At 51.0% G+C, this 26449-nt stretch overlaps 1 protein-coding gene across 1 annotated transcript; it reads left to right on the top strand.

Moving 5' to 3' along the window:
- Window positions 1-3856: 3856 nt before the first annotated feature.
- CCDC89 (coiled-coil domain containing 89) lies at window positions 3857-24851 on the top strand. The gene is made up of 2 exons (XM_075337050.1): window positions 3857-4446; window positions 17251-24851. Exons 1-2 carry the CDS (start codon window positions 3874-3876, stop codon window positions 17671-17673), a joined length of 996 nt encoding a protein of 331 aa, XP_075193165.1. The 5' UTR covers window positions 3857-3873; the 3' UTR covers window positions 17674-24851.
- The last annotated feature ends 1598 nt before the right edge of the window (window positions 24852-26449 follow it).

Below are 26449 nucleotides of genomic sequence, written 5' to 3' on the forward strand. Positions count from 1 at the left end.
GTCAGTGATTCTGGTACGTATGTGCTTTTTTTTATACGTACCAGAATCACTGACATACGCAGACCCATTATAATCAATGGGTCTGCTCACACATCAGTGATTTTTCACTGAACGTGTCTCCGTGCAGCGTACACGCGTGTCCATGATTCTGCACGGAGACAAGTCCATTTTTTTCTGGCATCACTGATGACCCCAAGACTACACTATGGTGTGATCCATGTGTGATCCGTGAAATACGTACCAGAAAATCACTGACATATAAAATAATAAACAATTGCAAATCACCTTTCCAGCGACGCGCTGTGCAGCCTCCGATCTCTGCAGCTCCTGCCCGGCTCATGAATATTCATGAAAGCAGGAACAGCCGACCAGGAAATAGCTGCAGACAGTGGTGGGCGGATGCTGCAGAGCCGAGGAGTTCAGCACAATGGACAGCATGAGCGAAGGCAGGTGAGTAATGTCCATTTGCAATCACGGATCACGGATTGCACATGGACAACCCACGGAACATGGAGGGACATGTGCGTGTTTTACACGTCAGTGAAGAACGTCAGTGAAGAACGTCAGTGTTTTTCACTGACGTGTGAAGGGGGCCTTGAAGTTGCACATTGAAACTGTTGAGTAGCTCTGTTACATCTGTCAGAAAGACGAGGTACCATTTCCATTCTGCATCATTGAGCTCTGGTACTTCTATGTTTTTTGAAAAGCATAAAAGCTGTAATCTGTGGAAGTAAGTCATATAAATGTCTCAAAACTCTCCCTCAACTCAGCCAACGGACTACTGTGTAGTACAGAACATCTTCATAGGCAACATTTAGCTCAGACAGAAATTCCTGAAATTGTCTGTGGTTTGCTCTGCTTTGTGAGCCGCTGCTGGGTTGGCCAGGGGAGTGGGACATTATATAGACCGCAGGGGCACCCATAGACAGAAGCCACATTGAAGTGCTTCCGTGTGGCTTCCATCTATTTTGCAGACCCATTGACTTGTATTGGGTCACAGTCCGCATTTTGCGGATCAGAATAGGACATGTTCCATAACAACCAAACGGACATACGGACATGGATGACACACGGAATGCCATCCGTTCCGACACAAAACACATTGAAAACATGGTCTTGTCAGTAGGTCAATCTTCAGTCACCACCGTTATCCACAGTAGTGTGCACTCCACGTAGCCTTAGTTTGGCTTGTGCACACGTGCCTCTCCTGCTGTGCGCTCCTGCTGTGCAATCCTGCGGCGGGAATACTCACTGCTGAGGGGAGCGCTGGTGACTGCAGCTTCCTCCTTCCTGATCAAATGCATTTGTGACTCTCAGCCGTAAATACATTTGAACAGTGCAGTGTGGCGCGCGAGCCTGGGCTCCGACGTGCATCAGTGTGATGAGATCAACACCTTGCTGACGTCATCACACTGCTGCAGGCGCCACAAAGAAACGTCGGGCAGCGGTGAGCGCTCCATGGAGGAGCAGAAGATGAACTACGGTATGTAATCAGTGTGGATGCTGGGGAAGGGGTGCACAATCATGAAAGAAACACAGCTTTGTGAGAGGTAGTGAGGTGAGTACTTTATTCAGAGTGGGCAGTATGCGTGAGGGGAAGGATATTTTACAAAAGGGTGGGGAGGGCAATATTTTCCAGAGGCAGTGTGGTGGGTACATTAAGGAGAGGTGCACCATGGGGGGTATATTAAGGAAAGTGGCAGCATAGGGGGTATATTAAGGAGAGGGGCAGCATAGGGGGTATATTAAGGAGAGGGGCAACATGGGGATATATTAAGAAGAGGGGCAGCATAGGGATATATTAAGGAGAGGGGCAGCATGGGGGTATATTAAGGAGAGGGGCAGCATAAGGGGTATATTAAGGAGAGTGGTAGCATAGTGGGTATAATAAGGAGAGGGGCAACATGGGGATATATTACGATATATATACGGTGGTCCCCATCAGCAGGCGACGGGAAGACGGCAGCCGGAGAGCCTAGGTGGACCGGCACAGGATTGCAGCCCGCCGGTACCGATACCAGAGAACTGACCCAGAAACCGTGCACAGAGGGGGTACTTGGACCCTGAAGCCAGGACCAGAATCAACAGCCTAGCTAATTAACCAATTGAGGGCAGGATTTTAGGTCCTGTCCCAACCAAAGTCCCAAAAGTAGACAACCACCCACAGAGAGGGATAGGGCAGCCGCCAGGGGCCGGTACATCCCACGGGTCAGCGTCAGCGGGCACGGCTCCTCAGGTACACAACAAGCCGGGAGCGGACTCCTGTGTTCCATACCGGGAAGTCCAACACAAACAAAAACAGTGCAGAGGGAAAAGATGTCGACCACCAGCCCGGGTGGGGGACCAGAGTACAATCGGCCGCGGCGGCCGGCCACCAGCCCCTTGGTTTACCAAAAGACTCGTGTGATTTATTCAACTGTGAGTAACCAAACATCCCCTGGTACGTCCGGGCGCGCAGGTCCCTGCCATCGCCATCCCCTGCACAGAGCTACTGGGCCCCGGGGCAACTACTATCCCTACCCACGGAGGGGTTAACAGCTGCCATTACATCTCCCCTGGGGTGTCCCACAACAGCAGCGGTGGTGCCACCTTTCACCACACACCGTGGGTGGCGTCACGAACTGAATACGGCCAAGACCGTACAACTACAGTACGTCCCCCTTTTCATTTGGCGTGTCCGCGTGACCCCTCGAGCCAAACACAGCGGGTCCAGATCCGAACAGCCCGGCTGCTACAGGCGTGGGGGCAGCACAGCTGCAGCTAACCTGAGTGACGTCACCGCTTATCGCGCGGCTCACTTGAGTTGCTATGTGGCGCTCACAGTGGGCAGTCTTGTTCTATGGTGCTTGCTGTGAGCCTCTGGTGTAGCAGTGTTGGAAGCGTCGTGGGACCTCATATGGATTACATCGGACCTGGAGTGGACATGGTGTTGGGGGGTTAATAAAGTGGTGAAAGAGGGGGCTTTTTTGTCTTTTATTTCAAATAAAGGATTTTATTGGTGTTTGTGTTTATTTACTTTCACTTACAGAGTAGTGATGGGGGTGTCTCATGGACGCCTGCCATGACTAAGCTAGGGCTTAGTAGCAGTTGTGGGCTGTTATTAACTCCTTATTACCTCGATTACCATCGCACCAGGGCAACGGGAAAAGGCGGGCCCAGCGCCAGAATTGGCGCATTTTATGGATGCGTCACTTCTGGGGTGGCTGTGGGCTGCTATTGTTAGGCTGGAAAGGGCCAAATAACAATGACCCTTCCCACCCTAATAATATCATCCCCCAGTTGTCTGCTACACCTTGGCTGGTTTTAGAATTATGGGGAGGACCCCACGTCATTTAAAAAATAAATAAAATAATTAAAAAAAAGTGTGGGTGGGATCCCCTCTATTTGTCATAACCAGCCGAGGTACAGCAGACAGCTGGGGGTTGCCACCTGCAGATGCTGCTGTTCCTGTGCTGGATAGGGGGTACTCCAAATCATAGTTTTAACCCCCCCCCCCCCCCCCAAAAAAAAAATAAAAAAAACAGCTGTCCCAGCTAGCTATCCCTCTATCGAGCTATTCTGTTCTTTCTATGTATTATTTCTATCTGAGACACAGACAGAGACAGTAGCAGTTGTCGGTCTGCCTGAGGGTGCAGTTTTTCCTCAGTGTGCACTCATCCCAACAGAAGTAGTATAAACCACCAGCACAAATGTTGTGGATTAAACGCTATCGTCTCCATGGTAACTAGTGATTGATTGGTTATGGCTGTGACCTGATTGGCTATCGTGTGCACCGGTTTCCTAAGGCACCGCCCATAACAACCAGCGATGCGGTCACCATGGAGACGCGTGCGGCCTGTACAGGATCCATCGCACCGGGCAGCGGAGCGCAGGATGCCGGGGAGGTCAGGGGAGGATCCGGCCGAGGCGTCGGTGCGAGGGGTCAGCTCTCCGGTGTGGGATGAGAAGACGGAGATGGGCATGCTGCGGTCCCGGCTGGACGAGCAGTCACAGCTCATCTGCCTGCTGAAGCGGAGGGCGGACGAGTCACTGCTCCGCTGCCAGGGCCTGGAGGAGGACAACCGGCAGCGGGAGAAGCGGGGCGCGGAGACGGAGGGGCTGCTGGCGGCGGAGAGGCGGCGGGCGGAGCGGCTGGAGGAGAGGTTCGGGCTCCTGGCCGCCAATCACCAGGACATGATCCGCTTCAAAGACGAGTACAAGCGGCAGAACGAGGAGCTGCGGGCGGAGAACCAGCGGCTGCGGGAGGGCACGTACCCGGAGCTGGAGGAGAAGGAGCGGGGCCTCCAGGAGCTGAGGAGCCGCCTGCAGGCCGCCAGCACCGGGCACCGGGAGCAGGAGACGGCGCGGCGGGCGGAGATCCACGAGCTGCGGGAGAGAGTGCAGGAGCTGCGGGGGCAGCAGGAGGCCGGCACCGGGGAGATCGGCACCCTGCACCGGAGCCTGCAGGCGAGTGCCGCAACGGCTGTACATCCCTGTACATCCCCCCCCCACCGGCTGTATGACGTCCCCCCCCCCCCACCGGCTGTATGACGCCCCCCCCCCCCCACCGGCTGTATGACGCCCCCCCCCCAACGGCTGTATGACGTCCCCCCCAACGGCTGTATAACATCCCCCCCAACGGCTGTATGACGTCCCCCCCAATGGCTGTATGACGCCCCCCACCGGCTGTATGACGCCCCCCCAACGGCTGTATGACGTCCCCCCCCCAACGGCTGTATGACATCCCCCCCCAACGGCTGTATAACATCCCCCCCCCCAACGGCTGTATAACATCCCCCCCCCCAACGGCTGTATAACATCCCCCCCCCAACGGCTGTATAACATCCCCCCCCAACGGCTGTATGACGTCCCCCCCCCCCAACGGCTGTATGACTGCATAACGTCCCCCCAACGGCTGTATGACTGCATAACGTCCCCCCAACGGCTGTATGACTGCATAACGTCCCCCCAACGGCTGTATGACTGCATAACGCCCCCCCCCCCCCCCTCCGCTTTCTTGACTCCTTTCCTCTTTTCCTGCCATAAGTCACCCAGTGTATGCGACCTCACGACCTGCAGACTGTCCGTCCATGACTGTCACTCACTAGATCTGCACTAACTTTTCCAGAACCTTTCCTTTCCTTTCCCTATCAACTAACCCCTCCCGTTGTGGGTTGTCCTAACACTTAACTGTTACTGCCCTACAGTCTGGTAACTTCCTATACAAGTGCTATGCAATACATTACCACACATAATCTTACATTACAATCCATACAACACAATATCTAAAGAAGACGCATGACACAGTTTACATTACACGACAATACAATGACGTGATTTGTGTCTTCAAGAGGATCGCAACAGAACCCAGTCCGCTCCTTACACCCCTGCCCAATGTGGTCATATAGATGCCCGGGCCCTGTAGAGCACTACATACCATGTTTTTCCAAAAATAAGACAGTCTAATTATTAAGACAGTTATATTTTTTTTGCCCCCTAAAAAAAGCACTAAAAGGCTTATATGTGGAGGAGATCTTATTCTTGGAGAAACACGGTTGGGGGGCAAGTTTACCCCCCAAAAAAGCAGACTCCCCACTTCCCAGGAGACTCATACTCACCAGACCCGGACGTCTGTGTGGCTCCCAGGTCCTCCTGTGATCTCCGATGGGTGCTGCACGCCGTCCTCCCCTGCTTCTGGCTGACACACTCACACACCACACACCGCAGATCACACATATGTACACACACACACACACACAGCAGATCGCAGATCTCTCACACACACACAGCAGATCGCAGATCCCACGCACGCAAACACACACACTCATCACATCCAGCGTTAAAGAATGCTTCCGGCCGCAGGGAATGATGGGAGGAAGTCACGTGTCCCAAAGGTCCTGTAAGCAAGCATTGCGGCAGGTCCTTGCATGCCACCGCTCTGCCTGTCAGGATTCTGCTGGCGAGAAGAAATCGGTGTTGCTGGATGTGTTGAGTATGTGTGCGTTCCGAGGTGTGTGCGATCCGAGGTGTGTGTGATCCGATGTTTGTGTGTGCGATCTGATTGTGTGTGTGTGAGATTGGATGCGATCACTGCAGGTCCTCTGCTCTGTGTCAATTGAGTGTGATTGCCGGGTGCCCGCTGTCCATAATGAAGTGTCCTGCAGTATCTTTATCTTTTTTAGCTGCACAGACACTTTATTATTGAACCACGACTAGGGCTTATTTTCGGGGGAGGGCTTATATTCAAGCCTTGCTCCAAAAATGCTGAAAATTCCCACTAGGGCTTATTTTTGGGGGAGGTCTTATTTTTGGAAAAACACAATATCAGGAGGTACCCACACTGTGATGGTGGTAGAGGGATGCAGTGCCCCTTGGCCAGACGTGTAACCTGAACTTCCTGGGCCCAAATACAATAACTATATCATGACCCCACTGTGTGTCACATATAACACTGGTGACGTCTAGTGTCGTCACTGCACCTATTGCTGCTCTGCTGATTCCAGTCTGCGGTGACCCTAATAGAAAAATAATCACAATAATGAAAACCCACATGTAAACGCTCATCCGACAAATTCTGACACGTGGTTTCCTTATAAATCCGTATTACAGACATGTTTGTGTGGACACGGCCTGCTTCTGGGTTCTCTTTAGTTTTTGATGCAGCTGTTCTAGATAAAAATGACAAGAAAATAGAGGGAGGATTATTCCTCCTACGGTAGAATTGTATGAATAGTGTCTTTTACCAGTTAGGGACGTCCCTATAATGCAGACAGTAGAGACATTGCTATAAGGGTATGTGCCCACGATCAGGGTTCAGTGCGCTGCGGTCTCTCGCTTGTGTTCTCCCTACAAAGGAACATACAAATCCGTAGCAAACAATTGACATGCTGTGGTCTGGAAAGACACATCGCAGGTCAGTGATTGCTGCGGAAAAAACAAGCACAGTGGGCACGGGATTTCTAGAAATCCATCCACTGTGCTTGTACTGTACACCGCAGCGTTTTAGAAGCAGCTGAAGCATGCTGCGCATAAAACGCTGCAAACACTAATCGTGGGCACGCAGCCTAATGTGGGCGTCACACGGTACGATCTATCGTGCGATTGCACGAGCGATCGTACCCGCCCCCGTCGTTTGTGCGTCACGGGCAATTAGTTGCCCATGGCGCACAAAGTCGTTAAACCCATGTCACACGCACGTACCTGCTGAGCGATGTCGCTGTGGGCGGCGAACATCCTCTTCCTGAATGGGGAGGGACGTTCGGCGTCACAGCGACGTCACACAGCGGCTGGCCAATAGAAGCGGAGGGGCGGAGATGAGCGGGACGTAAACATCCCACCCACCTCCTTCCTTCCGCATTGCCGGTGGGAGCCGCGGGACGCAGGTAAGCTGTGTTCATCGTTCCCGGGGTGTCACACGGAGCGTTTGTGTGCTGCCCCGGGTACGATGAACAACCGGCGCCATGAAAAATAAACAATTTTTTAAAAATAAGCGACGAGAACACGACTCACAATTTGTGAGAGATTCTGCGTCGCTCGGAGGTGTCACACGAAACGACGTCGCAAGGAATGCCGGATGTGCGTCACGAAAACCGTGACCCCCGACGATGCATCGCGCGATAGATCGTCTCGTGTGACGCCCGCATAAGAAGAACACAATTGACAATTTATCAATTTCTTGAAGGAACAACTGAGAAACAACAACAGAGTGATAAGAGACTTGTGTGTTTTGAGAGGAGACAAGTATTTACAGACACGGGTGTCAGGAGAGGAGACAGCTCCTTCTATCCACTGCCAATGCACAGGGTGTGGTGTAGACAGCACATGGCTGCCATCTTCATGGCTTGGAGGCTGAGAGCGCGTTACCAAGACACGGTGCAGCCGGCTGGAAATAACAAGCAAATTAGATTTTCCACCTTCTGCCATCAGAAATGATTTCCCCTCAGGTCGTCCTGTATCTCCCAGCAGCAATCATTGCACAGCGACACCTGTGGTCTGGATAGAAGGCTCTGTGTTACAGAAAACCTGACCACCGGAGGCTTAATGGTTAATTCTGCTGCTGGGTCAGAGTCACCATTTATAAAATCTGCGTCTGCTGTCAGCAAATGAAAACTTTCCTGGTTATATCAAGTGGCTAAAAAAGGTAAAATTTGAGTGAGGCCGACTCTCTGGGGATTAAAAGGCCCATACAGGCGGCTTCTTTTTTTTTTTTTCCTGTGCTGAGATAATCCTCTAAATGTGTCCATGCTATGTACTATATCATACTATATCATGGCAGTGTCTGACCGTACCACGGCTCCTGGGCAGGGGAGGACACAAAAGAGAGTATACAGATTTGACAGCATCAGATCACTGCTGATTCTTTCTGTGAGGTTAAACTTTTCCCTGCTTTATTTTAAACATGTTTTACCTCACAGAAATAATCAGCTATGATGCCATGCTCTGCTATCTGTATACTCTCTTTGTGTCCACCCCAACCCTAGGAGATGTGGTATGATCAGACCATGTCTGTTACATCTCGTGGCTCTACTGAGGCAAGGACTGAGGCAGTCTCCCATTCCTTGCCTGCCACGAGCATTCCTGCTCAGCAGCGCCGAAGGTCTGCCAGACTGCGCAGTGTGCAGGAGATACCTTCTCAGAGAGGCAGCAGAAGGGTGACACCTAGTGGTTCTCCTGTTACAAGGAGTGAAGCGGTCTCCCATTCCTGGCCTGCCGCAGACTCTCCTGCTCAGTGGCCCCGAAGGTCTGCGAGGCTGCGCAATGTGCAGAGGTTTACTGCTCAGGGAAGCAGTGAGATTCCCGTTATCTCTGCACATTGTGAGACCGAGGATCCCGCCTCTATTTCCCAGAGGCAGGAGGGTGAGCATGTGCAATGCGTGGTGGGTCCTGATTCGCTCACTGACGTCACACGGCTTGATGACAAGGCTGGTGACGTGGTGAATCCTGACTGGCCAGGCTGGGACGTCGTGGACCCTGATTGGGTCAAGTCCGTCATCTCCGCCTCGCGCCCGCCCTCGGGTGGAGCTGCACCTCCTTAAAAGCTCCCCCTGCCATCATGGCGGCGCGTGACCGTCCTATGTTTGGATGTCTGGCAGCGTGCTGCCACGCCACTGCTCAGGCATTACTGTCTCTTGTGGGCTTGGCCCTTGCTGCTCCGGCAGTACCTCGTTTGCAGGCCGTGTTCCTGCCTTGCTGCTCCGGCAGTACCCCCGTCAACAGGCCGTGTTCCTGTCCCAGGTGAGCTCCTCAAGTCTCCTTTGGACTCACCTGGTTATTGAAAGCACACGTGCGTGGGCCCCTCTGTGCTACCCTCGTGCCATATTCTCGTGACTTCCACTGGCACACGTGCGTGGGCACCTCTGTGCTTCCCCGTGCAACAGGTACACCGAGCCGTGAGATCTGTGCCATACAACCCTCACGGGTTAGGGCAGATCGGTGTACATAGATCGTCTGTGACATTCCAGACGATCGCTAGCAGCAACCCGCTCACTCTTCACCCACCATAGCGGCGGTCCCTTAGGGGTGCTTCACACACAGCGAGCTCGCTGACGAGATCGCTGCTGAGTCACGCTTTTTGTGACGCAGCAGTGACCTCATTAGCGATCTCGCTGTGTGTGACACTGAGCAGCGATCTGGCCCCTGCTGCGAGATCGCTGCTCGTTACACACAGCCCTGGTTCGTTTTCTTCAAAGCCGCTCTCCTGCTGTGACACACAGATCGCTGTGTGTGACAGCAAGAGAGCGACAAATGAAGCAAGCAGGGAGCAGGAGCCGGCGTCTGACAGCTGAGGTAAGCTGTATCCAAGATAAACATCGGGTAACCAAGGTGGTTACCCGATATTTACCTTAGTTACCAGCCTCTGCAGCTCTCACGCTGCCTGTGCTGCCGGCTCCGGCTCTCTGCACATGTAGCTGCTGTACACATCGGGTTAATTAACACGATGTGTACAGCAGCTAGGAGAGCAAGGAGCCAGCGCTAAGCAGTGTGCGCGGCTCCCTGCTCTCTGCACATGTAGCTGCATTACACATCGGGTTAATTAACCCGATGTGTACTGTAGCTAGGAGAGCAAGGAGCCAGCGCTAAGCAGTGTGCGCGGCTCCCTGCTCTCTGCACATGTAGCTGCATTACACATCGGGTTAATTAACCCGATGTGTACTGTAGCTAGGAGAGCAAGGAGCCAGCGCTCAGTGTGCGCGGCTCCCTGCTCCCTGCTCACACTGGTAACTAATGTAAACATCGGGTAACCATACCCGATGTTTACCTTAGTTACCAGTCTCCGCAGCTTCCAGACGGCGGCTCCGTGCAAGCGCAGCGTCGCTTGCACGTCGCTGCTGGCTGGGGGCTGTTCACTGGTCGCTGGTGAGATCTGCCTGTTTGACAGCTCACCAGCGACCATGTAGCGATGCAGCAGCGATCCTGACCAGGTCAGATCGCTGGTCGGATCGCTGCTGCATCGCTAAGTGTGAAGGTACCCTTACACCGCACAGTGGACCTTGACCGGCGGAAGCAGTCCATTTCCCATCTTGGCACGCTTCCCCGGGTCCCCCTCGTAACATTACGGTCGCGCCAAAGGTCTGGCTATGGCTGAAGAGCAGCAGCAGTTGCTGCGTTATGTGCAGCAGTTGGAGTCACGATTGGCAGCAGTGGAGCAGTCTTCCTCCGATAAGACTACTCTGACGACAGTCGCCACCCAGGCGGCTACCCAGGCTGTGCTATTGGGCGGAAGGTCTCCTCGCCTTGCGCTTCCAGAGCGCTTTAGCGGCAACAGCTCTGAGTGCCGTGGTTTTATAAACCAGGTTACCACCTACTTAGAGCTGTCCGCGACTCTTTACGCTACCGAGAAGGCGAAGGTAGCCTTCGTCCAGTCCCTGCTCACAGGGAGAGCGCTGAAGTGGTCCACGCCGTTGTGGGAGCGCGGAGATCGTGTGGTGAATAACTTAGCAGCTTATCTTGGGGCCATGAGAATGGTGTTCCTCGGGCCTCAAGTCACCCACGATTCCGCGCTGTGCCTCCTACGACTTCGGCAAGGGTCTGCTTCAGTCGGGGACTTTGCTGTACATTTTAGGACACTGGCCGCAGAGCTGGACTGGCCGGATAAGGTCCTTGTCCCTGTGTTTTGGGAGGGCCTGGCAGGGTTTGTCAAAGACGCACTGGCCACACGTGAGGTGCCTGCCACTTTAGAGTCCTTGATTCAGGTTGCCTCTCGCATAGACATCCGCCAGGCGGAGCGAAGGCTCGAGGTCTCTTCAGCACCCACGTCTTCTCGGCCTAAAAAGCGTCTGACTCCCGTCTTCCATCAGACAGGTCCCTCAGCCAGTCCTGTAGGCGACTCCGTGGAGTCAATGGAGGTGTCCAAGGTGGTCTCCTCTGCCCCAGGTTCTCGGTCTTGTGTCATCTGCTTTTCCTGTGGGCAGAGGGGACACATAGCTACCCGATGTCCCAAACCGTCGGGAAAAGACAGCGTCTAGTTTCTATCAGAGGGGGGACTCTAGACGCTACTTCTCCCTCTAGGTTGACTATCAGCGCCCAGTTGCAGTTCGGCACTACTCTCTTCTCTGCCCTGGCTTGCTTGGACTCAGGCGCTGAAGGCAATTTCATCTCGACCTCCCTGGCAACCCGATACTCAGTTCCCCTGGTTCTGTTGCCCAAGCCACTCAGGGTCCGGGTAGTCGACGGGTCCATACTAGTCGATCCTATCACCCAGATCACCATCCCTCTCAGGATGGATGTACCACCGGGACACCATGAGCAGGTGTCCTTCCTGGTGCTTCCAGGGGGGACGGATGAGATCCTACTGGGTCTTCCCTGGTTGAGACAGCATGCTCCTATACTCAACTGGGCAACAGGGGAGATCTCATCCTGGGCAGGATCCTGTAGAGAGCACCTCGTGACTACCGAACCACCCGCTACCATTAGGTCGGTTGGGTCCTCAGGGAATACTGAGGGGCCGGGTTTACCGACACCTTATGAGGCCTACAGGGATGTCTTTTCCAAAAGGGCCGCAGATACTCTTCCTCCCCACCGGCCATATGATTGCCGAATAGACCTGAAGCCAGGCTCCGAGCCCCCCAGGGGCAGAGTGTATCCACTCTCTGCTCCAGAGACGGAGGCTATGTCCAAATATATTCAGGACAGCCTGGCGAAGGGGTTCATTCGCAAGTCTATTTCACCGGCTGGTGCAGGGTTCTTTTTTGTGCAGAAGAAGGAAGGGGATCTGCGCCCCTGTATCGATTACAGGGGATTAAATGCAATCACAATCAAGAACAAATACCCTTTGCCCCTCATTACTGAGCTATTTGATCGATTCCGCGGGGCAAAGGTCTTCACAAAGCTGGATCTACGCGGGGCGTATAATCTAGTGCGAGTCCGAAAGGGCGATGAGTGGAAGACCGCCTTTAACACCAGGGACGGTCACTACGATTATCTAGTAATGCCCTTCGGACTCTGCAATGCCCCCGCCGTATTTCAAGACTTTGTGAATGACATTTTCCGGGATTTGTATCTTTCCGTGGTTGCATACCTGGATGACATTCTTATCTTCTCCCCCGATCTTACCACCCATCGGAGGGATGTCATCCGAGTACTTAAGAGGCTCCGCACCCATTCGTTATATGCTAAGCTGGAAAAGTGCGTTTTTGAACAGGAATCCTTGCCGTTCCTGGGGTACATAGTGTCCAGTCAGGGGTTAGCAATGGATCCGGGGAAGTTGGAGACAGTGATGAACTGGCCTGAGCCCCGCTCGCTGAAGGCGATCCAGCGATTCTTGGGGTTTATCAATTATTATCGCCAGTTCATTCCCAACTTCTCGACGGTGGCAGCACCCATCATTGCCCTTACCCGCAAGGGCGCTAATCCCAAAGCATGGACACGGGAAACGGTAGAGGCATATCACACTCTCAAAACTCACTTCTCCAGAGCTCCCATCCTTCATCGTCCAGACATCTCCAAACCCTTCCTACTGGAGGTAGACGCCTCTTCGGTCGGTGCAGGTGCAGTCCTGTACCAGAAAAACGAACGAGGAAGGAAACATCCGTGTTTCTTTTTCTCCAAGACCTTTTCTCCGGCCGAGAGGAACTACTCCATAGGGGATAGGGAGTTACTGGCGATGAAACTAGCATTCCAGGAATGGCGGCATCTCCTGGAGGGTGCGAAGCATCCATTTGAGGTTTTTTCTGACCACAAAAACCTCACATACCTCCAGACAGCACAACGCCTGAACCCAAGGCAGGCCCGTTGGTCTTTATTCTTCTCCCAGTTCCGCTTTATTATCCGCCACCTGGCCGGTGAGAAGAACGTACGGGCCGATGCCTTGTCACGTTGCATGGTTGTGTTGGAGGAGGACGAGGAGGAGCCTCGTCTTATACTACCCCCGGACAGCTTGAGGATGGTCACTCCCACTTCTTTGGACCAGGTGCCACCTGGCAAAACCCTCGTTCCCCCTGAACTACGGAACGAGGTGCTATCGTGGGCCCATGCCTCCAAGGTCGGGGGTCACTTCGGGGTCAAAAGGACCAGAGACCTGGTGACCAGGCATTATTGGTGGCCGAGACTACCCCAGGACATACAGGAATATGTGGGAGCCTGTATGTCGTGTGCTCAGAATAAGCCGTCCCGGCAGAGACCGGCAGGTCTTCTTCACCCACTGCCAGTGCCGGATCGTCCCTGGGAAGTGGTAGGGATGGACTTCCTGGGAGATCTGCCCAAGTCAGCAGGGCACAGGGTCGTATGGGTCATCACGGACCACTTCTCTAAAATGGTCCACTTGGTGCCTCTCCCACGACTCCCGACGTCACGTGCTCTCGCCACCTTGTTCATTCGGCATGTATTTAGGTTGCATGGCATGCCTGACAAGGTGGTGAGCGACCGGGGTCCCCAGTTCGCGTCTCGCTTCTGGAGAGAGCTCTGTAAGCTCCTGCAGATAGAGCTGAACATCTCCTCCGCATACCATCCCGAGACCAATGGACTAGTGGAGAGGACTAATCAGACCTTGGTAACTTACCTCCGCCATTTTATATCCGCGCACCACGACAACTGGGCTAACCTCCTTCCTTGGGCCGAATTTGCCATTAACAATTCGGTCCATGAATCCTCTGGCCAGACTCCGTTCCTACTCAATAACGGACAACATCCCAGAATCCCGGTTCCGATGCCCATTACGTCACCCGATACTAGAGTGGAGGATTGGGCGACCAAGGCCCGGGAGATCTGGGATGACACCCAAGAGGCTCTTAAAAGGGCTAAAGACCGGATGGTGACAACGGCTGATGTTCGCCGCCGCCCTGCACCATCCTTCGCCCCTGGTGACCTAGTATGGCTGTCCTCTAAAAATGTTAACCTACGGGTACAGGCAGCCAAATTCGCCCCTAGGTATCTGGGTCCGTTTAAAGTACTACAGCAGGTAAACCCAGTGGCATATCGACTCCAGCTCCCTCCACGCTGGGCTATAGCCAACACCTTTCACGTGTCCCTCCTGAAACCCGTACGACTTAATAAATTCTCGGGGTCCCTGCCGGCTCAAACCGACTCCCCGTCCGACGACCCTGAGGTGGCAAAACTTGTGGAGACAAAAGTCATACAGGGCAAGAGGTACTACCTCGTGGAGTGGGCCGGCCGTGGTCCGGAGCATAGATCCTGGGAGTTGGAGGATCATATCCGTGCCCCGGGTTTGATAGCGGCCTTCGAGCACGGACAGGGGGGGGGCCTAGACGGGGGGGTAATGTTACATCTCGTGGCTCTCCTGAGGCAAGGACTGAGGCAGTCTCCCATTCCTTGCCTGCCACGAGCATTCCTGCTCAGCAGCGCCGAAGGTCTGCCAGACTGCGCAGTGTGCAGGAGATACCTTCTCAGAGAGGCAGCAGAAGGGTGACACCTAGTGGTTCTCCTGTTACAAGGAGTGAAGCGGTCTCCCATTCCTGGCCTGCCGCAGACTCTCCTGCTCAGCGGCCCCGAAGGTCTGCGAGGCTGCGCAATGTGCAGAGGTTTACTGCTCAGGGAAGCAGTGAGATTCCCGTTATCTCTGCACATTGTGAGACCGAGGATCCCGCCTCTATTTCCCAGAGGCAGGAGGGTGAGCATGTGCAATGCGTGGTGGGTCCTGATTCGCTCACTGACGTCACACGGCTTGATGACAAGGCTGGTGACGTGGTGAATCCTGACTGGCCAGGCTGGGACGTCGTGGACCCTGATTGGGTCAAGTCCGTCATCTCCGCCTCGCGCCCGCCCTCGGGTGGAGCTGCACCTCCTTAAAAGCTCCCCCTGCCATCATGGCGGCGCGCGACCGTCCTATGTTTGGATGTCTGGCAGCGTGCTGCCACGCCACTGCTCAGGCATTACTGTCTCTTGTGGGCTTGGCCCTTGCTGCTCCGGCAGTACCTCGTTTGCAGGCCGTGTTCCTGCCTTGCTGCTCCGGCAGTACCCCCGTCAACAGGCCGTGTTCCTGTCCCAGGTGAGCTCCTCAAGTCTCCTTTTGGACTCACCTGGTTATTGAAAGCACACGTGCGTGGGCCCCTCTGTGCTACCCTCGTGCCATATTCTCGTGACTTCCACTGGCACACGTGCGTGGGCACCTCTGTGCTTCCCCGTGCAACAGGTACACCGAGCCGTGAGATCTGTGCCATACAACCCTCACGGGTTAGGGCAGATCGGTGTACATAGATCGTCTGTGACATTCCAGACGATCGCTAGCAGCAACCCGCTCACTCTTCACCCACCATAGCGGCGGTCCCTTACACCGCACAGTGGACCTTGACCGGCGGAAGCAGTCCATTTCCCATCTTGGCACGCTTCCCCGGGTCCCCCTCGTAACACATGTCCCTGTATGGTCAGACACGGCCATTACACAGCACATAGCACGGACACAGATATAAGATTATCTCAGCACAGGAACGTTTTATCTTTAAAACATCCAATTGTGGAAAAAAAAATTATAGCAAGATCTATTAATTTAATTTTTTTTTTTTTTGATCTTGGGAAAATCCCTTTCACAGTTTATTTTTAGCCCCCATATTGGCCTTGAGCCTACAATAATTGTCAGTATCATAGTCATCTGTTATGCCCAGTCGCAGCAATACCAACATGGCAACAATGAGAGCCTTCAGTAAGCCATCGGCTGCAATGGCAACCTATCATCCCCAATCTTGAGACCAATGTGCACCTTGACAGACACCCAGCTGGGATCATGTGTCCTAAAAGCCGCTATCGGTGATACAGCTGCATTACAGGGGTTAAAGGCACTGATTGGAGCCAGATCTGATCACTGCTGTTCGAGACAGGTGCCGGCTGTGTGAGGAGCAGGTTCAGCTCCTGAGCCTGCTCTGTAATAGAGTAAAAGAAGTGATATTCCCCTAAAGGCTGCTTTACATCTGTCGATTTCTATTGCGATCGCATTTGCGATCGCACCCACCCCCATCGTTTGTGCGGCACGGGCAATTTGTTGCCCGTGTCGCTCAATGCTGTAACCCCCCCGTCACACGCACTTACCTTCCAAACGACCTCGCTGTGGGCGGCGAACATCCACTTCCTGAAGGGGGAGGGACGTTCGGCGTCACAGCGACGTCACACAGCGAACGGTCAATAGAAGCGGAGGGGCGGAGATGAGCGGGACGTAAACATCCCGCCCACCTCCTTCCTACCGCATTGCCAGCGGGACGCAGGTAAGCTGCAGTTCATCGTTCCCGGGGTGTCACACGGAGCGATGTGTGCTGCCTCTGGAACAATGAACAACAGGACGTTCGATTTTTAGAAAATGAGCTACGTGTCAACGATGAACGAGAAGGTGAGTATTTCTGCTCGTTCATAGCTGTCACACGCTACGATATCACTAACAATGCCGGATGCGCGTCACTTACGACGTGACCCCGCCGACATCTTGTTAGATATATCGTAGCGTGTAAAGCTTTAGACTTCTTGTTTCTCCCTTCTCAACAGTTACTTGCTCTCAGTGGTCTCCACCACCATTATATCAGGCAATACTCAGTCAATCGCTGCCTGAAGCGATCACCTGTCTCAGCCAGTGGTTGAGTAAATGGCATTTCCTGGGACATACAAAGTGTGATGAGAGTATGAGCGCCATAATAAGACTCCACGCAGCACAGATGTCATACAGTGTCATATTACGGAATTGCACACAGGGCTGAAGACTCCACAATGGACCATGAAAATAGCATTTTTGAACAGTATTGTTAATCCTTCTATCTACTTGCTATAACCTATACGCACAACACAATGTACAGATTGCTGTGCATATCTTACATACTTATTCTCTGTGATTTTCAGCTTTCAGAGCAGACGTGTCACCAGCTACAGGAGAAGATGCGCCACTTGGAAGAGGTACAAATCACTGAGCAAAAAGAAGCTGAAAAGAAGATGGCGGCGCTAAATCAGGAGAAGCAGAAGCTCCTAAACCTGTGCATGGAGCGCGGGCGATCTCTACAGGAGCGCCAGAGAGAAGCCGCTGATATTACTCTTCGCCTGCAGGCCTCAGAGAAGGAGCAGCGGGAGGCAGACGAGCGCTATCAGAGAGACGTGGCTGCTGTAGATGCCAGTGCCAGAGTAATGGAGCTCAATGCAAGACTGGCAGACAGGGAAAAAGAGCTGGCACAACTACAGCGGGAGTTTGAGGCCTACAAGAAGCACAGCAGTGACCTGCTGGCCAAAGAGAGGGAGCTGAATGCCAAACTGCGCCATCTGATTGGCTGACAGCCGGACTATGACAGCACTTAAAAAATTAATAGTACTTAAGAAAAGGTAGGAAGTAGTGTGAATGGAAACCAGTCCCGCAGGATTATTCGCGATTTTACCTGACTTTGCACATGTAGCTGTTCTTTTTGTATAGTCTCATACAGTATATCACAAAAGTAAATACACCCCTCACATTTTTTACATATTTTATTATATCTTTTCATGGGACAACACAAGATATGACACTTTTATACAATGTAAAGTAGTGTGCAACTTGGATGACCGTGTAAATTTGTTGCCCTCTAAATAACTCAACACATAGCCATTCATATCTAAACTGCTGGTAACAAAAGTGAGTACACCCCTAAGTGAAAATGGCCAACTTATGCTCAAAGTGTTAATATATTGTGTGGCCACTATTATTTTCAAGCACTGCCTTAACCTTCTTGCTCATGGAGTTCACTAGAGCTTTACAAGAGCCGCTGGATATTTTTCCACTCTTCCATGACAACGTCACAGAGCTGGTGGATGTTAGAGACCTTGTGTTCCTCCATCCTATGTTTGAGGATGCCGCATAGATGCTCAATAGAGTTTAGGTCTGGAGACGTGCTTGACCAGTCTAGCACCTTTACTCAGTTCCTAGCAAGGCAGTGGTTGTCTTGGAGGTGTGTTAGGAGTCATTATCATGTTAGAATTCTGCCCTGCGGCCCATGTTCCAACAGAAGATAATGCTTTGCTTCAGTATGTCACAGTAGGTGTTGGCAATTGTGGAGACACGGGTGTCAGTGGGTGCTCTCGTCCGCTGATCCGGCCGCCTTTAGAAAGACCGCATGGCCCAGGGCTCATCCCAACTGAACACCTGACCTCCTTAACCGTGGGCGGAACACTACTCAGACAACACAGGATGAGGGAATCACAATATTAAGACTTCATTGGATCCCAAACAATTAACGGCACATAGCACATAACCAGCGAAACCACAAAATGTAACCGGCAACAGTTTCTCACTCTTCCGCTGGCTCACCAGGGATTAGAATGTCCGTGCCTCAGACCTTTCAGGGCTACTTACTCCAAACCAGCAGCATCCCACTTTCGGCGGGCACCCACCGAGAATGAATTACACCAGATTTAGGAAGCTGGCTGAGGTACGCAAAGTCTGTAGTCAGGTGACTGGATTGTCCCAAGCTGGATTCCTTCCTTAGGTAGTCTTTGATAGCTCAGCCGAATCCTTGCATTCGATGCTGAAGTCCATATAGTATTATAATCCAGGTTCGGTTATGGCTTGCCAATCGGATCCGCAGGTCCTAGATTGGTAACATGTAGCAAGAGTCTAGCTGGGCAATGGACAGACCTCTTTCTTAGACCCCTGAGCTCTCCATTCAGACCATTGGGGTCTTCATGATTGGTGGATAAGACTGGGCTCTTATTAGCTAGATTTCAAGCCGTATACAAAATATGCCTGATAGTAATGGTCTCTGGCAGAGACAGCTAAGTTACATCGCATAATTGATTTGTTTGGGTATCTGACCTTCACTGGCCAAGGCAATTACATGAGTGAACAACAACTGTAACACTAGACTCCTAAAGCTGGGTTTACACACTGCAACATCGCAAAGGACATCGCTGTAACGTCACCGGTTTTGTGACGTAACAGCGACCTCTCTAAGTCTCTGCTAAGTCGCTGGTGAGCAGTCAAACAGGCAAACCTGGCCAACAACGCAACAGCGATCCGGTCCTGCAGAGCGACCTAGCTGGTTGTTGGGGGCGTTGATAAGCAGCCTTTTGAAAGGGAAGTTGCTAACAAAGTCGCTGCAAAGTCTTTCACACACTGAAACTTTCCAGCGATGCATGCTGCACAGCGGGAAACAAAGGACCTAGGAATGGTCCTGAACGATTTGTAACGATTACAACTTCACAGCAGGGGCCGGGTCGCTGATAGGTTTCACACACTGCAACATCGCAAACAACATCGCTATTGCGTCACAAAACTGGTGACGTTATAGCGATGTCGTTTGAGATGTTGCAGTGTGTAAACCCAGCTTTAGAGTCTTGTAGAAACAATGAGGGGCTTATCCCCATCTATAAACAAACTATGTTCATGTCTGGCTGAATTTTAAGAAATTGAACCCATGCTAGGCACTGACAGAGTCCATGTCGTCACAGTTCCCTCACTGAACTGTTGCTCCCCATAGCTGGCAGCTCTTCAGCCCCAAACCATGACATTCCCACCACCATGCTTGACTGTAGGCAAGACACACTTGTCTTTATACTCCTCAACTGGTTGTTAACACACACGCTTGACACATGTGAACCAAATAAATTTATCTTTTTCTCGTTAGACCACAGGACATGGTTCCAGAAATCCATGTCCTTAGTCTGATTGTTTTCAGTAAACTGTTTGCAGGCTTTCTTGTGCATCATTTTTAGAAGAGGCTTCCTTCTGGGATGACAACAGTGCAAACCAATTTGATGCAGGGTACGTCGTATGAAAGCCTGAGCACTGACAGGCTGACTCTCTACCCCTGTAATTTCTGCAGCAATGCTGGCAGCACACATGAGACTATTCGGAGACTGCATTTGATACTGAACATGTGCACTCAACTTCTTGCAAATTCAACCATGGGGAGGCCTGTTCTGAGTGGAATCTGTCTTGTTCAACTGCTGTATAGTCTTGGCCACTGTGCTACAGCTAAGTCTCAGGGTGTTGGCAATCTTCTTATAGCATTAGCCATCTTTATGTAGAGAAACAATTCTTTTTTTCAGATCCTCAGTGAATTCTTTGCCATGAGGTGCCACGGTTAGCTTCCAGTGACCAGTGTGAGAGTGTGTGAGCGATAACACTTAATGTAACACCTTGTCCTCATTCACACCTGAGACCTTATAATACTAATAAGTCACATGACACAACGAGGGAAAATTGCTAATTGGGCACAATTTGGCCATTTTCACTTAAGGGTGTACTCACTTTTGTTGCCAGCAGTTTAAACATTAACCCCTTTAGCCCCAGACAATTTTTCGTTTCTTCCTCTCCTTCTTCCAAGAGCCATAACTTTTTTATTTTTCTGTCAGTGTAGCCGTATGAGGGCTTCTTTTTTTGTGGGATGAGTTGTACTTCTGAATAACACCATTCATTCTGCCCAATATTGTACTGGAAAACGGGGAAAAAAAAAATCCAAGTGTGGTGAAATTGCAAAAAAAGTCCAATTCAACAATTGTTTTTCAGGTTTTTTTTATTTACCGTGTTCAATATATGGTAAAACTGACTTGACATTATGATTCCCCAGGTCAGTACGAGTTTGTTGATACCAAAGATGTATAGTTTTACTTTTATCTAAGTGGTGAAAAAAATTCAGAAGTTTGTCAAAAAAGAGAATTGCGCTTTTGGCGCCATTTTCCGAGACCCGTAGCGTTCTAATTTTTTGGGATCGGGAGCTCTGTGACAGATTATTTTTTGTGTCTTGAGCTGACATTCTTAATTACACCATTTTTGGGTAGATGCGATGTATTGATTAAAATGCAATGTTGCGGCAACGAAAAAAAAACTTAATACTGGCGTTTTTTATTTTTTTTACACTACGCCCTTTGCCAATCAGATTAATTGATTTTATATTTTGATAGAACGGGCATTTCTGAATGCAGCAATACCAATTATGTGTGTTTTTTTATTATTTTATGTTCAGTTTGGCACAAGAGGGTGATGTGAACGTTTAGGTGTTTTTGGGGGGGTTCATATTTTTAAAACTTTTCTTTTCTCAATTTTTATTGATTTTATTTGTCCTCCTAGGACACTTTATGCCTGCACTGTCCGATCGCTTCAGCATCGCTCTGATCAGCAGAAATGCTGATCTCCTGTGAGTGCCGGCATTCACAGAAATGTGAGTCATTACAGTGAGACGGTCATGACCCCACGCTGTCATGGTAGAAAATAGGGATTTTTTTTTTTTTTTAATGAATAATTTTGATTCATATTAGGCTTTACATTGCATTGTAAAAGGTTTGCAATGGAAATGGGGTTTTTCACTAAGACAGTTCAGTAGTGTACAGATGGTCTTTTGAATTTCTTGCTTGAGAACCACTTGTCTTGGAATCATTCCCCATGACATTAATGTCTTTTTCTGCCAGCCAGAAAGACTCAAATAATCTAAAGGTCAAAGGAAAATTTTATAAGTCGAGTTAAAATTGTGTTCCAATGACAACCGCTACCAATACGATAGAAAACATGACTATTTACTGCGGCAACCCAAAACATATGTGGTCTTCCAAAAATATTACTAGTTACATCAGTTCAGCAATATTATCATAGACTCATGAATGGATACAAGTTGTATGTTGCGTATTCAACTGGCGTGGCCCCCATGTATAGTTATGAACAACTTATATCCCCATGCTGGATCAGCAGGAAAAATGTAATTAAACTGAGCCTGAGTACATGGTAGTCATAATATCCACCCATTCTCAGAAGGCTGGAATCCGGACAAGGACCTCCCATGATGAGAGAAGTCTCCTACCACTGTTAATTTCCTATAACATCTGTCATATGTAAGATACATAGTTGCTTAGGTTGAAAAAAAGACCTAGGTCCATCTAGTTCAACCTTCCTCCACCAGTTCTACATTTGGTCACTAAAGGCCGCTTTACACGCTACGACATCGCTAGCAATTGCTAGCGATGTCGAGCGCAAAAGCACCCGCCTCCATCATACATGCGATATTGTGTGATCGGTGCCGTAGCGAACATTATCGCTATGGCAGCGTCACACTACTTGCCTGCTCTGCGACGTCGCTGGGACCGGCAAACCGCCTCCTTTCTAAGGGGGCGGTTCTTTCAGCGTCACAGCGATGTCACAGCAACGTCATCGAACCGCCGCCCAATAGAAGCGGAGGGGCGGAGATGAGCGGGGCGTAACATCCCGCCCACCTCCTTCCTTCCTCATTGCGGCCGGCCGCAGGTAAGGTGAGGTTCCTCATTCCTGCGGTGTCACACATAGCGATGTGTGCTGCCTCAGGAGTGACAAAGTACTTCGTACACCGAGCAACAGCGATATTCGAGAATAGGGGGGCATGTCACCGATGAGCGATTTTGACCATTTTTGCGACAATTCAAAATCGCTCATTGGTGTCACACGCAAAGACATTGCTAAAGCGACCGGATGTGCGTCACAAACGTGAACCCCAACGAGATCGCTTGAGCGATGTCGCAGCGTGTAAAGCGGCCTTTAGTCTTGTATAACCAACAATGTTGTGTGTACTGAGGAAATCATCCAGCCCTTTTATAAAAGCTGTTATAGTATCTGCCATTACTACCTCTTGTGGTAGGGCATTCCACAGTCTGACTGCTCTAACTGTAAAGAACCCTTTCCTATATAGCTGCTGGAATCGCTTTTCTTCCACTTGCAGTGTATGACCCCTGGTCCTTAGTATTGTCTTTGGAAGAAATAAGTCATGTGCCAGTCATAAATTAAATTCTTTACTGGGACAGCCGGGACTCAAACTCGTGAACTACTTCTCCTTAGGCAGCAGCTCTACCCATTGAGCCACTGCCTGTAATAAAGATGCAATTAAGTCTTTAAATACTTTTATCTTTCACTAACAAACATTATTTTTCTGTATGAAGAACTATTTCATTTTTAATGATTTTTGACAGTTAAATAAATCTAACTTGTTTTATCAAGTTTTTCCTCTCCTAATCCTCATTGCGAATCATACTGGCAATCCACGTCAGTCCTATTTTTAACACATGGCAACCCATTGGCATCCCCTGACAATGTCATAGGAGCACCGATAATAGCGGTGAACTGCGCGATCCCCAGAGTTTGACAGCGCAATCTAAGGAGTTAACAGGCGCTGGTGGATCTCAGCCAACATGTGCGGGAATAATGCGGGCTCGTTCCTGGTTGTCAAGGCGTTAATGGCTGTGTGTTGAGTTATTTAGAGGGCATACCATAATTACACTGTTATGCAAGCTGTACACTGACTCCTTTACATTGTATGAAAGTGTCATATCTTCAGAGTTATCCTATGAAAAGATATAATAAAACATTTACAAAAATGTGAGGGGTGTACTCACTTTAGTAATATACTGTATATGTTTACAATATGCCAAAATTCATTCTGTACAGTCTTCTATAGGAATATTTTTAGTTACATTTTAGTGCTCTTTAAAGATAGATTAAATATATTGGGGTTTTTAACAAAAGTTTAATAAAAATGAGTCATTGATCTTATATAATTTTTTTTAATTCTGCACCCAAATCCACAGGGAAATCACTGACTGTCGCCCATAGTTTTCAATTACAGATCCATCTGTCATGGGTATAACTGGATCACTCGGAACAGGGGAGCCTAAACTGGCCCTCAGTCTAGGGGAACCCTAGCCAACCCTGATCTCAAAGGTACGTCTGAAGGTGAGGATGTTGGGCCGCTCTCCTTACCCTAGCTCCTGAACAACCCTGGTTTAGTGACCCCCTCCTCCCTCCACCAAGGAGAGGGCCAGGACAGGAGTGACAATTCTCACAAAAATACACAGATGGGGGGAGGAGGGGGGGAGATTTCAAATTCACAGCAATCACTCACCGAGGTATAGATAATATGTGATCAGGAGAAAACTAAAGGAAGGGAGGAAATAATCAGACACCAAGAGTATTTCCACAACACACCAAACAGCACACAGAAGTTCACCAGCAACAGGATAATAAAGCACAAGGATCGGGATTGCATACAGCTATCATCGGCATGGGAGACCAGGCTCCACTATCTTAAAGGGCTTAGGCGACTTTGAAAGTGTAATGACCCATAAGTGGCAATTACAAATGTTTGTGCATTCATAGCAGTCAGTAGAATAATTTATGATTTAATGTATTGCCTGGTGTCATTGTCAAATTAAATGTAAGTTGTTGCTCTGTAATACCACTGGAGACCAGCAGGTGGTGGTATGTGTTGTCAAGGGACTGCATTGGAGAATGTCTGATCAATAGCCTCTTTAGCCTGGTCACTATGGTAACCAAGGAGAGTTGACAGTTGGCAGTTACGACAAGCCGAGCTTGAGGTGATGGGCAGTTTTCAAGGTGCTGCTAATGTCTTGTACCTCTCCAGACAGTATTTTCAGAGCCCATAGCAGTAGGGCCAAACTGCAGTTATAGATTTCCTATAGCAGAGTACCAGTCCAGTTGGCAACTAACCAAATCTCTGTATGGAGATCCGGTGTCACAGCTAAATACTTCAGAAGGTGTAAACCATCATTGGATGATCCAGTAAAGCATTTGAACTGTACATACCATGGTCCAGTCTGCCTTATTGCTACCTACCTCATACAGATGTACCCTGTGAATGGGTTTGGAGTGCCAGGAACCAGGTAGGAGCAACGTGACACCACAAACTGCACAACACCACAGAAAAGCCACACCACCACTCAGCACCTACATCTGGGCCTGATAGTGCCTCCTGCGCTACAACCCGGGTGTGATGTATGTTACAAAAGGTCTTTTGCAACATGTGACTCAAGCAGAAATTAACTCCTACAAGCTGGATTACTAACAAGAGCACAGCTGGTCAACACCTGCGCTTGTCTGTGCAACTCAAAAGCAACATCATGTGGAGTACTGTAGCATCATGTGGAGTGCTGTAGCATCACGTGGTCACAGGTAATTACATCTACCACATACATACACCCCCCCATCCCCTGTGAGGTCACACACACGTCACCCGAGAGGGAGACCTGATGCCTCCCTCAGGGCCAGTAGAGCACACCAGGTGGGCGGAGTCAGGCAGAAAGACACGCCCACCGAGGAGACTACTGTCCTGGGGCAGGAAGTTCAAACAGAACGAGAGTTGAGTTTGTGCAGTGACAGTGAGTGGTAGTGGAGCAGCTGTCAGGGACCCGGGTAGGAGCCTGGGTCCCCTTGGAAAACGTGAGGCAGGCAGACGATGGTGGCCGTCTGCAGGAGTACCGTTACAGCAACCGGCGGAACCGTACGGACCGGGCCTGGGTTGGAGCCTGTCGGTTCCGAACCGAGGAGTCAACAGTGTACCGGAGCACCAGAAACCGGGTACTCAGACCCCGTCCTAGCTTAGAAGCCACTGAGTGTAGGCAAATTGACTGATTGCTGGCTGGACCCCACGGGTTCATCCACAGCCAAAGCCCCGAAAGAAGGCAAAAGCCCACCGAGACCGGGTGAGCGCCACCGCCAAGGGCCAAACACCCGACGGGCCAGAGCCTGCGGGCAACCGAGGGCTCCTCCGGCAGCTCAACGCCGGGGAGCGTGCTACCACTGCTCAGGCAGGGGAGCCGAAACACAACATCCAGAGGTGCACGGGAAAAGGGGCCACCATCAACCCCACAGGGGACATCAGCAGCCGGCCGCGGGAACCGACTATATCCGAACTTTGGTTTACCAGTGACTCTGAGTGTGAATCAATCGTGAGTACACTAATGCCATTCGGGCACGACACTACACCGCGGCGCGGCACCCTGCACCCCGACAACAACATCAGCACTCCAGTCCCCACCACTGGGGCCCCGGGACACACCGCCCCTACCCATGTAGGGGCTAACATCTAGGCTGCGGCCACAACACCGATCCCGGACGAGCCCGCCTTCACTCCAGCCGCAGCGGTGGTGCATCCCGTCACCACGACCCGTGGGTGGCATCACGACCCGTTGGACGACAGTGCGGCCCTCCCCGGCTGCGCGCCTCGTCCCGTCACCACCACCAACACCCCACTGCCTCTCCCCTTTAACAGAGCGACGTGGCCCCCAGTCCGGAGGCATTCGTGCCACCGACAAACCCGAGCCCGGA

Source organism: Anomaloglossus baeobatrachus, chromosome 2 (assembly GCF_048569485.1).
Source record: "Anomaloglossus baeobatrachus isolate aAnoBae1 chromosome 2, aAnoBae1.hap1, whole genome shotgun sequence".
NCBI lineage: Eukaryota > Metazoa > Chordata > Amphibia > Anura > Aromobatidae > Anomaloglossus > Anomaloglossus baeobatrachus.

Excerpts from the sequence above, each read along its gene's own strand:
- CCDC89 (XM_075337050.1), top strand. The coding sequence starts at position 3,874 with ATGCCGGGGAGGTCAGGGGAGGATCCGGCCGAGGCGTCGGTGCGAGGG. Across the intron at positions 4,447-17,250 it reads CCCTGCACCGGAGCCTGCAG|CTTTCAGAGCAGACGTGTCA; the intron begins GCGAGTGCCGCA and ends TGTGATTTTCAG.